The sequence below is a fragment of the Anomaloglossus baeobatrachus genome, chromosome 3, assembly GCF_048569485.1.
Source record: "Anomaloglossus baeobatrachus isolate aAnoBae1 chromosome 3, aAnoBae1.hap1, whole genome shotgun sequence".
NCBI classification, from domain to species: Eukaryota; Metazoa; Chordata; class Amphibia; order Anura; family Aromobatidae; genus Anomaloglossus; species Anomaloglossus baeobatrachus.
The window spans coordinates 641,993,127-642,005,401 of record NC_134355.1 but is presented as its reverse complement, the minus strand read 5'-3'; the positions used below and the strand labels follow the sequence as shown (position 1 = coordinate 642,005,401).

The 12,275-nt window shown below is 45.6% G+C and overlaps 1 protein-coding gene across 2 annotated transcripts in view; it reads left to right on the top strand.

The window, feature by feature from the left end:
- LDAH (lipid droplet associated hydrolase) overlaps positions 1–12,275 on the top strand; it is a 339,733-nt gene that overhangs the window by 56,146 nt on the left and 271,312 nt on the right. For both annotated transcript variants that reach the window (XM_075341150.1, XM_075341149.1), the window contains exon 2: positions 10,027–10,175. In XM_075341150.1, the coding sequence (XP_075197265.1) occupies positions 10,027–10,175 (149 nt within the window). The remainder of the gene's footprint in view (positions 1–10,026; positions 10,176–12,275) is intronic.

Here is a 12,275-nt window from a genome sequence, read left to right as displayed (position 1 = left end):
TGATACTCCCGTTTCAAAGTCTGGGGATAGCAAATGATAACAATATGAACATATAAGTAAGTGACACCCCATGTTCCATTCACGTGATCTGGGATCCAGGATCACGTGTGATGGCAATAATCAGGCCTGGGGACACCCCCCTGTTGTATTCCATGACCGGGCGCCTCTTGCGTTCCACAGCCGCGTCATGACGCGAAACCGGAAGCGGCGTCATATGAGTAATACACCATATTCCGTTCATGTGATCTGGAATCCAGAGCCATGTGTGACGGCGTGTGACCGCCTCCCGATTGCGTTCCATAGCCGGACACCGCTTGCGTTCCACAGCCGCATAGCGACGCGAAACCGGAAGCGGCGCCACGCGGTCGCACACAGCCAAATAGACAGGGCCAGCATCAAATGTAATGCAAGAAGAATACTACATCTGTTCTCCCACTGTGTGATTTTTGTTATGTAACACCCCCTTTGTTAATAAGTACATTTATTATGGCCAGTTTTCTCACGGGTCCCATTGATATTAACTCTATTGGAGCAAGCTACCACTAAATTGAATCTGGATATAGAGAGTATCCTTAAATTTAAATCAGACCCAGACTTCAATAAAAGAGAGAGTGCCCTGCAGGTCTCTGTGGAGAAATATCAGTTGTATATTAAGGAGAGAAAACACCTACAATTTCAGAGAGACCTCAGAGAGTTTTCCACGAACCAGGCATATAATTTTGTAAACCCAGCCCAGAGAGATACTGATATCTCCTCCTCTGATCAAGAGATTTCTGACACCGAAAGGGCAGGAGGGGAAACCTGGTTCAGTAATAGAGGAAAACGGCAGAACAGAAGATGGAGGCGGGGAGGGAAGAATACATATCCCACAAGAGATCCTATAAATACAAGATCCTATGGGCAGGAATCAGGATTATCGCATTCATCTACTTCTGCAGCATCAGGTGGAACAAAGACATCTTTTTTAGAGCAGGGGATATCCCGGGCATACCAACTGAGGAACCGGGTGAATTAGCCGCTGAGTATGCACATAGTGGAGGGTTGAATAGGAGTCAGATTATTAATCTATCTAACTTTATACCGAATGAGAAACAATATAGCATCCTGAGAAAGGGTCTTTCATTCGCACCAACAAATGATTATAATTGTTTTCATTGGGTTAAGGATCTACAGCTCTTCGGGAGGAAATTAAAATGGAGGAAATTTTTCCTCAACAATGACAGAGAGAGCTGTAGAAGGTTGGGACTGACTGATGATGATATGGAGGGATATCGGTCACTCCTAGGACTTCTTCAAGAACAGGACATTGGTAATGGTAATGGGCGTGGCCCTTTCACCAAGCTCAGGGCTAAAAGTACAAGGATGCCCCCACAAGGTGATACCACTAATATTGATCTCTTTTTAAACATCGTGGAAAGAGATCTCAAAAGGATCCCCCGTAGAAATGATGGTCTGGATCGTAACCTTACTGATGATGAGTTTTCGGCGTTGCAAGATCTTGAGAAAAACGAGAGTTTAATACTAAAGCCTTCGGACAAGGGTGGCAATCTCGTGATTTTGAGTTATGAAAGATATCTAGAGATGTGCCACCGTGTCCTAAAAGATAGGCATACGTATGAAGCACTCACCTCCAATCCCCTAAACGAGTATAAAACATCATTACTTATGATATTAGAGGAGGCAAGGAGGGTCGGTTTGCTGACGAATAGCGAATTTGACTTTTTGAAACCCACATGTCCGGTTATGCCGACTTTTTATACCTTACCCAAGATCCACAAAGGGCTTGAGGTGCTGAAGGGCCGCCCCATTATATCAGGTGTGAATTCGTTTACACAAAACAGCGGTATCTATATCGATGAAGTTTTGCGTCCCTTTGTCACCTCACTTCCGTCATACACACGTGACACAGCCGATCTACTAGGAAAATTGGATGGTATTACGGTTGGAGAGGACATCCTTCTGGCCTCAATTGATGTAGAGGCTCTATACAGTAACATACCTCATACACTAGGATTGAAAGCAACTGAGTACTACCTCAATACACGAACCAGGGAATATAGGGATCATAATCGATTCCTGTTGAATTTGCTGGACTTCCTATTACATCATAACCTCTTTAAATTCGACGGTAAGTACTTCCACCAGCTCAGGGGGACAGCTATGGGGAGCCCCTGTGCTCCCTCGTATGCAAACCTCTTCCTGGGCTGGTGGGAAGAAACCGTCGTCTTTATGGATGGGGACCACTGGTGGCAGCCACATATACTGTTGTGGTCAAGATACATAGACGACATATTTGTCTTGTGGTCGGGGTCCAGCACATTATTCACGAGGTTCGTAGAGTTGCTAAATGTGAATTAATTAAACCTTCATTTTACATCTGAGGTAGATATGAAAGAGTTGCCTTTTCTGGATGTGACCATCAAAAAGGAGCCGGATGGCGTCTTCTCCACGAGTACTTACCGTAAACCCACGGCAACTAATAACATTCTGAGGTGGGACAGCCATCATCCGTTCCCACTAAGGAATGGCATTCCCAAAGGCCAATACCTTCGGCTGAGACGGAATTGCTCGACTGTAGAGACTTATCAATCTCAGGCTAAGGACATGACTAGGCGTTTTGCAGACAGAGGTTACCCCCCCAAGGTGTTGCATTGTGCCAGAGATCATGCAGAAAAACAGGATAGGATGGCACTTCTGCATGGTTGTGGCAGGAAGAGGAAAGAGGAGGATGACATCACCAGACTAATTGGCACTTTTGACTGCCAGAACGAAAGGGTTCGTAGGGTGCTCAATAAACATTGGGACATCCTTACTTTGGACCCTGACTTGAGGCACATGATTTCGCAAAAACCGAGCATCACGTACAGGAAGGGCAGGTCTCTTAGGGACAGATTGGTCCATAGTTGTTACACCAGACCTAAGCATCCTGGTACGTGGTTGGACAGGAGCCTCTGTGGTTTCTTTAGGTGTGGGGACTGTTCATACTGTAATTCAATGAGACCTGCGAAGTCCGTAAGAAGTGCAAAGAACGGGAAGGAATTCTTCTTAAGATCCTTTGCAAACTGCAAAACGACAGGAGTGGTATATGTGGCCACTTGTTCATGTCCTATGGACTACGTGGGTAAGACAAAGAGAGAGCTACGAAGGAGGGTGGGAGAACACCTTGGTGACATACGCAACCAATGGGATACCTCCTTAGGGAGGCATATGAACTCTCAACATGGGGGTAGAGTCCACGAAGTAATGTTTCAAGTCTTGGAGGTGGTTAAGAACAATCCCAGGGGTGGCGATCATGATAAGGCCCTTCTAAGAAAAGAATGTGAATGGATCTTTAGGATGGAGTCTGTACACCCTGGGGGTTTGAACGAGCAGATTTCTTATGCCTGCTTCCTCTGAAGCCCTAGGTTGATGTTTTTGTTTCTTGTGGTTTGTTGGCTTGAATCCCGCAACAGGGAGGATTTTTGTTTGATATATGCTACACCTTAATGTATTACTAAAAATTTGGTGTCTGATGTGGATTGCCCCGCCCCTCCGACCCTCCCCCCCCTTTGCTCCCCCTGCATGTCTGGCCCTTCCCCCCTCCTCCCCCTCCATCCTAAAGGAACCTCTTCCCCTTTGTGCGTGTCTATAATGATAGTGTATAATCGTTGCACACTTCAATGGTGGAGGCCGATTTCCTAAGAAACCATATGGCCCTTATCTTGGTCTGTACATTGTAAGGTGCACACTAGATGTTTGACTAAGTGACAAATATACAATAAAGTTACACCTGTTACACCGAGAGGGCACCCGGGTCATGGTGATGTGCCCTAGTCTGGAGAATTACCGTACAGGATATGCGCCCCAATGAGATGCGCCCCAGGTTATGCCCCCTAGTGATGTATGGGATGTGCTCTTATTAATGAATGTGGCACATGCATCCCTTGCCTACGTTGATGATGGTGAGCGTAGGCGACGTCACAGTGGGAGAACAGATGTAGTATTCTTCTTGCATTACATTTGATGCTGGCCCTGTCTATTTGGCTGTGTGCGACCGCGTGGCGCCGCTTCCGGTTTCGCGTCGCTATGCGGCTGTGGAACGCAAGCGGTGTCCGGCTATGGAACGCAATCGGGAGGCGGTCACACGCCGTCACACGTGGCTCTGGATTCCAGATCACGTGAACGGAGTATGGTGTGTCACTAATATGACGCCGCGTCCGATTTCGCGTCATGACGCGGCTGTGGAACGCAAGCGGCGCCCGGTCATGGAATACAACAGGGGGTGTCCCCAGGCCTGATTATTGCCATCACACGTGATCCTGGATCCCAGATCACGTGAACGGAACATGGGGTGTCACTTACTTATATGTTCATATTGTTATCATTTGCTATCCCCAGACTTTGAAACGGGAGTATCATATCTCATTATATGTACTTGGGGATTATAACCTGTTATCACATGGATTGAGGGTGTGATTCGGTGTGGATGGGGGCGTGTTTGTGGGTGTGTGGGGGGTTGGGGTGGGTGGATTGGTTGGGGCTGGGGGCGGCCCACACCTGACACAATATAAAAGGAGACCATGAGGTATCAGGTCCTCCCCTTTATCCAGACATTATGCTGTCCTGAGAACTATTGGCAAGTTGTATATCAAGCCTCCTGATGATCCGTTGCTGGAGAAACGCGTTGAGGCGATTCTGGGGCATCTCTGGGACGCACACATGACCCCTTACACGATAAGTGCTTGACTACCTCCTCATGATTAATTGTTTGACTTTATTTGGTTAATCCTTGTTACGCATTTGCACTTTGGTTATGCATTGACACTTTATTATTAGACTGGCTTCTTGGGGCAGGTGAGCTGTCTGACCAATTGCACTTTATTTGCTCTTGAAGCCGACCTGAGATTATATTTTTTGCACCTTTATATTGCGCCATGCACTTTATTCTGATGACCATTTGCATTTTATCAAATATGCGTACTAAGCTGCCATCTGAGCATTAATTGTATGTATCTAATTACTCTGGATACTCCTGGTCTTTGATGCGTCTAATTATCATGGATATTTTTTTCTATAATCACTCCAGGATATACCAGAGTTAATTGAGGTTAGTCTGAATTTGGCGGTCTTGTGTGATTGTCCCAATTTTTTTCTGTCCACTTAGTTTGAATGTGCCCTTTCCATAACCCCTTACTCTATCATTCATGACTGTTTTGAGGGTCTATTAGGGATTCTATAGGGACAGCCACCGCTGAGTGGGGGCGCCATTTTCGTAGATATCAGGGTGCCGACCCCAGCGGTAGGTAGTGGACAGGAGGGAGGTTCATCGGATAGGGTGAGAATCTTTCCTTCCTCCCTTTCTTTTTCGCTTATAATTGCACAGGGTGTTTGGATATTTTTAATCAGTAATTAATAAAATTTGTGTTTTACACGTCGTTCATTTCCCAAATATCGTTGCTCGTTCTGGACGGAGGTTGTTCGTCATTCCTGAGGCAGCACACATCGTTACGTGTGACACCCCAGGAACGACTAACAGCGTTCCTGCGTCCTCCGGCAACGAGGTGGGCGTGTCGTTAAAGCGGCTGCTCTCCGCCCCTCCGCTTCTATTGGCGGGCCGCTGTGTGACGTCGCTGTGACACCGCACGAACCTCACCCTTAAAAAAGAGGTTGTTCGCCGCCCACAGCGACGTCGTTAGGAAAGTAAGTTCATGTGACGCGTCCTAGCGATATTGTTCGCCACGGGCAGAGATTTGCCTGTGATGCACAAACGACGGGGGCGGGTGCGATCGCTAGCGATGTCGCAGCATGTAAAGCGGCCTTTAGATTTTTTTGGAGCAGCTTAGCTCCATTGAAGGATAGATCAGAAATATTATAGCCCCCAAAAACCATAGGCAGGTATCTTTCCAAAATGGTTAAGGGAATCTGTCAGCAGGTTTTTGCCTACTCATCTGAGAGCAACATGATGTAGGCAAAGAGGCCCTGAGTTCAACGATGTATCACTTATAATTCTGTGTGCCGCCATTCTGACACCGTGAAAGCTTTTACACTTTGTATGTAGCAGAGCTCTTACTGCTGCCATCCACATCAGGCTTTTAATGTACATTTCCATAGACAGAAGCTGCTGATCACAAAGGGGACGGAGTCGGACTAGAGCTCATGGGCTGCTGAGACCCATTAATGATAAAGATAAGAGGCTGAAGCTAAAGCTGGGTTTACACACTGCAACATCGCAAAGGACATCGCTGTAACGTCACCGGTTTTGTGACGTAACAGCGACCTCCCTAAGTCTCTGCTAAGTCGCTGGTGAGCTGTCAAACAGGCAAACCTGGCCAACAACTCAACAGCGATCCGGACCTGCAGAGCGACCTAGCTGGTTGTTTGGGGACGTTGATAAGCAGCCTTTTGAAAGGGAAGTTGCTAACAAAGTTGCTGCAAAGTCTTCACACACTGAAACTTCATGCTGCACAGCGGGAAACAAAGGACCTAGGAATGGTCCTGAACGATTTGTAACGATTACAACTTCACAGCAGGGGCCGGGTCGCTGATAGGATTCACACACTGCAACATCGCAAACAACATCGCTATTGCGTCACAAAACCGGTGACGTTACAGCGATGTCGTTTGAGATGTTGCAGTGTGTAAACCCAGCTTAACATTTCAGATAAACAAAAAAAAGACCGAGATAAGACTCACAGGGCTGAAGTCTCTGTTTTAACTATTGTAGCATGTTGTCTTCAGGTTACATTGCATAAACCACCTGCTGACAGAGTCCTTCGAATAGCAGGGTTGTCTGCTTGAAACGCTTAGACCGTTGTCTACTTTTTCCCATGTTTTTATAGCCTTTTGTATCACCCCTATTTACTCATTTTGTGGATGTTGGGTTTTTCTTTCTATTTTTTTGTCTCTCCAAACTGTTGGTGCACACATATAATACCTATAGGTGGTGGTTAAGATTGTGCACAATCACCTGTGCCCAGACTGCTATAGTCAATGACTAAAGACCAATAAAGATAGCCGTTGATTATTTAACCCCTTAAGTGCCGTCGACACTAGTGTCCGAAGCATTGAAGGTGTTTGACAGAGGAAGGAATCTTGTGACTCGATCGTGGGGGTTCAGTGCTGTACAGTGGCTGCCTCAGTCTTAAAGGGATTGTCCAAGTATCTAATGATGGTGACCTGTCCTTAGCATAGGTTTTCAGTGTCAGATCGGGGGCGGTCAGAAAGACGTCACCCCCATCGTTCAGCTGCCGTGGATGGAGCTGAACAGCACGGCTCCACTCAATGTGTAGTGCCGATTCCTTGCAGCTCCTATCCAACGCGTACATGGTTCTCACTAGTCTCTACCTCCAGGTCCTGTCTTGCTAAACACGAAATTTCAGAAAACCTTTAAAGAGGTTGTCAACTACAAGGATAACCCCTTCTGATTCTACTTTGTTGCCCCCAGTTAAAATAAAAGACCCTGAACTCACCTCCCGTTCTGGCATCAATCCAGCGCTGTCGGTAATTGTGGTCCGCGGCTCACATGACGTCACGCGATCCCCGCGTCCAATCACCGCTAGCTTCTCTCTCCTCCCCTTCGGACCAATTGCGCAATCAATATTTCCTATTAAAGGGAATCTGTCACCAGGTTTTTGCTCCCCCATCTGAGAGCAGATCCTGATTCCAGTGATGTGTCACTTACTGAGCTGTTTGCTGTCATGTTGATAAATCAATGTTTTCTCTGCTGCAGATCTATCAGTTATACATAGCTCGTGAATATGCTGGACTACCGGCAGCACGCCATATAGTCCTGTAATGATAATTTCCTGCTGATTACACTGATTTTATCACAACTACACTAAGCAGCCTGGTAAGTGACACACTGCTGGAATCAGGGTCTCTGTCTCTACATTATACTGCTCTCAGATTAGGTGGCAAAAACCTGGTGACCGATTCCCTTTAAACTCATTTGGTCACAAGGTGAGAAGAGAGAAGCCAATGGTGATGGGAACACGGGGCTCACGTAATGTCATATGGGCCCTGGACCGCAATAACTAACAGTGCTGGAACGACATCAGAATGGGAGGTGAGTCCAGGGTCTTTTATTTTAACTGGGGGAAACAAGTGGAACCAGAAGGGAATGTCCTAGGAGCGGACAACCTCTTTAAAGGGAATCTGTTTTTGCTATGTAATCTGAAAGTAGCAGGATGTAGGGACTGAGACCGTTATTCCAGTAATGTATCACTTACCGAGCTGTGTATTGCTGTTTCATTAAAATCAGTGTTTTATCAGCAGGAGATTATCACTACTGGACGAGGTGCCTCCTCGTCAACTGTTCTGTATAACTTCACCCCCGCCACTTATTAGCAGCTTTTTGTCTATGCACAGTGAACACTGAAATTTGGCAATGAGTGGTGGTGTGGGCGGGTTTATAGAGCTCCGCATTTTAGAGAACTGCAGCAGAGAAAACTGTGATTATATCAAAATCACAGCAAACAGCTCAGTAAGTGACACATCGCTGGAATCAGGGTCTCTTTCCCTTCATCATGGTGCTTTCAGATTGCATAGCAAAAACCTGGTTACATATTCCCTTGAAATAAACCATTACCTTGACTCTTATATTGTATGACTACTTTATTATATTATATGTTGGTATAAATGAAAGTTAAGCATGACGCCTTCAGCTATGTTGCATCTTCATATCTTAATATTTTTGCATATATCATGTAGAAACAAGCACTTTTTGCCGTTTACAACTTATTAAAATTTGTAGCTGCCCTTTGAGATTTTAAACTTTTTTTTCTTTGTTTACAGTCCGTTGCCTAGGAGACCGACCACTGCTGCTGTCTAGCATGTAAGCAGTGCACTGGATTAGGAGGTAACAGCGCACTCCAGCTTCATAATAATGCTTACAAGCGCAATAATAAAGAGCTTGTAAGCGCTGCACATGTTTTGCAATTAGCAGCGGTGGTCGGTCTCCTAGACAAAGAAATGTAAATAGAAGTAAAGTGTTAATATTTCAAGAACGGCTGAAAATTTTATTAAACAGTGGATGGGATTGATAGTAAAGTGTCAGTCTTTGCTGATGGCACCAAACTATGTAGGATATTAAAACCTGACCTTGATAGTACAATATTACAAAAAGATCTGGATAAGATGTCAGAATGGGCAGATACTTGTCAAATGAGATTTAATGTTGATAAATGTAAAGTAATGCACCTAGGATGGAGTAATCCTATAGCTGCGTATACATTAAATGGAAGTAAACTCGGGACTACAGAACAGGAGAAGGACTTGGGTATTCTCATTACAAATAAGCTGAGCAGCAGCACTCAATGTCAGGCAGCAGCTGCTAAAGCAAACAAGATTCTAGGGTGTATAAAAAGAGAGATTAGATCCCGTGATCCCAACGTATTGTTACCCCTCTATAAATCACTTGTAAGGCCACATCTGGAATATGGGATTCAGTTTTGGGCTCCACATTTTAATAAGGACATTCAGAAGTTAGAGTCAGTTCAAAGGCGGCAACTAGACTACTACAAGGAATGGAGGCCGCCCATATGATGACAGGTTGAAAAAGTTAGATATGTTTATCTTAGAAAAAAGACGTCTCAGAGGAGATCTCATTTATATGTATAAATACATGTGTGGTCAATATAAAGGACTGGCACATGACTTATTCCTTCCAAAGACAGTACTAAAGACCAGGGGGCACTCACTGCGAGTGGAAGAAAAGCGATTCCGGCAGCTAAATAGGAAAGGGTTCTTTACAGTTAGAGCAGTCAGACTGTGGAATGCCCTACCATAAGAGGTAGTAATGGCAGATACTATAACAGCTTTTAAAAAAAGGGCTGGATGATTTCCTCAGTACACAACATTGTTGGTTATAAATGACTTAGTGACCAAATGTAGAATTGGTGGAGGAAGGTTGAACTAGATGGACCTAGGGCTTTTTTCAACCTAAGTAACTACAGTAAATTGCAGAATTGCTTACCTTCACAAGCACTATCCGACAATGCCTAACTATGAAGATGGGTGATAACCACTTTTTTTCTGTAATTCTTGCAGAAAAATGTCAGAAGAACATATTCCTGTCCATGATGAGTTTATCTACTGCCTCGGAGCTGCTACACAAGTCCTTAAATTTGGTCCTTGGAGGGACCTACAGAAGACCTCAGACCATGCCTCACCAAAACTGCTGTTCCTCATCATTCCAGGTGGGTGCGTAATTTTTTATAGAAAGGCAAGAATGGCTAAAGCACCCTTTACACACTGAGACTTTCTAGCGATCCCACCAGCAATCCCGACCTGGCCGGGATCACTGGAAAGTCTCTGGTGAGTCGCTGGTGAGCTGTCAAACAGGCAGATCTGGCCAACGACGCAGCAGCGATACGGACCTGCAGAACGACCTAGCTGGTCGTTGGGGACGTGTGACACAGCAGCTATTTGACGACTCATACCTATTTAGGGGCGTGGTGTTTGGCGCTGAAGCCACCTAGGTGTCCTTTTTACACGGCCCCCCTGAGCTCCAATTGGTGATCGCTAGTGCATTCTTATTGGCGACTCCCGAGTTTGGAAAGATTGGCAAAAGTCGCGCTTGTATATCCTTTGTTCCTGAGCTTCTGTTGCTTAGCGGATCTTTGTAGAGTTCTGTGCGGCGACTCCACACTGCTTTATCTATAAAGCATCAATACAGTCATATGAAAAAGTTTGGGCACCCCTATTAATGTTAACCTTTTTTCTTTATAACAATTTGGGTTTTTGCAACAGCTATTTCAGTTTCATATATCTAATAACTGATGGACTGAGTAATATTTCTGGATTGAAATGAGGTTTATTGTACTAACAGAAAATGGGCAATCCGCATTTAAACACTTTTTACTAAAGCACTAAATTGGTTTTGTAACCTCATTGAGCTTTGAGCTTCATAGGTAAGTGTATCCTATCATGAGAAAAGGTATTTAAGGTGGCCACTTGCAAGTTGTTCTCCTATTACCCGGTAAAACCTCCTCATTGGACTTTTTGGTATTAGGGTCCCCGTGGCCTGGAGCAACTTGGGGTCCCTCTCTGTTCTCCCTCTTGTCCTTCCGGGTACGTATAACAGGTAACTTGAACTTCTCTTGGGTCAGACCTTTCTTTGTGTCTCAGTGCCCAGGTTCCCTCTTTGTTACTTTGTCCCATACCTTCAGTGGTGATGGACCCTGATAGTCCCCGATCACCTGCAGGAGTACTGGGTGGGCTTAAAACTTCCACCCAGACTAGTATCCTGTTCCCCGTCGTGCTCGGTCCCTTAGGGTACTGGCTCTGTTCCCCTTCAGGCGACCAGTCTCCTCTTTCAGTTACTGAGGCCTCCTCCGGACCACACACACACTCTCTCTCCCTCACGACTCCCTCAGACTCTCTCTACCAACTGACAAACTGACAACTCCCCTTTCTGTGCTGCTGGCTACTGGATTGGCCAGGTCCCAGCCAATGAGCAGCTACCCCTCTAAACCCGTTGCTAGCCTGTTGCTCAGCCGGGGAAGCGGGCAGTTTTAATGTCTGCAGTGCGGTTGCCAGCATTGGTCTTCCAGGAACCCGGGGTAATGCAGTCCTCTGCGGCACTGGTTACCTCAGGGTGCTGCAGTTGTGCTAAAACACCGCCTTTAAAGACTGCAACCATTTTCTTTTCCATTGTATGTCTTGTGAAAAATTAGGCAATTTTGTAAATTAAGTAGTAATTCTGTGTCGTGGTGTCTCTCCTGCTCCTACGCACCATTTACCTGTCTCCTTGGTTGCAAACTACAAAACTCTCTAGTGACATCTAATGGATGTAGCAATCCAATAAGTCAATATTGACTGTTTAAGGACACTCGCCACATGACTTAGGATATAAAGCCAAAAAACAATTTGTAATGCAGACACTTGATACTGACGTTCTGGTCCCACCAAGCCAACCAGTTTCCCTGCAAAGTAAGAGACTGGTTGGCTGGGTTAGAGGACATTGATAGAGGTCTAAAGCGTAAAATTTCTCCTCCAAAGGAAATCTGTCATCAGGTTTTTGCTACGCTTTCTGAGAGCAGCTGTCACACCAGAGCGTACAGACGCTCAGTGTGCAGCGCAATACAAGGGTAACAACAGGAATGGTATAAAAGCAGGGCCCTGGTGATGGGGAGAGCAGAGAGGGGACACCTGAGGGCAGATCAAAGTATTATAGTGGCGTCTTTAACCTTTCCACGCGCCTGCAAATTACAGTGCTTTGATCTACTCTCAGCAGGGCAGAGAGTGTGCCTGCGCCGGACCGCAATGCCGGCTAATGTGCATGATGTAGACGCTTC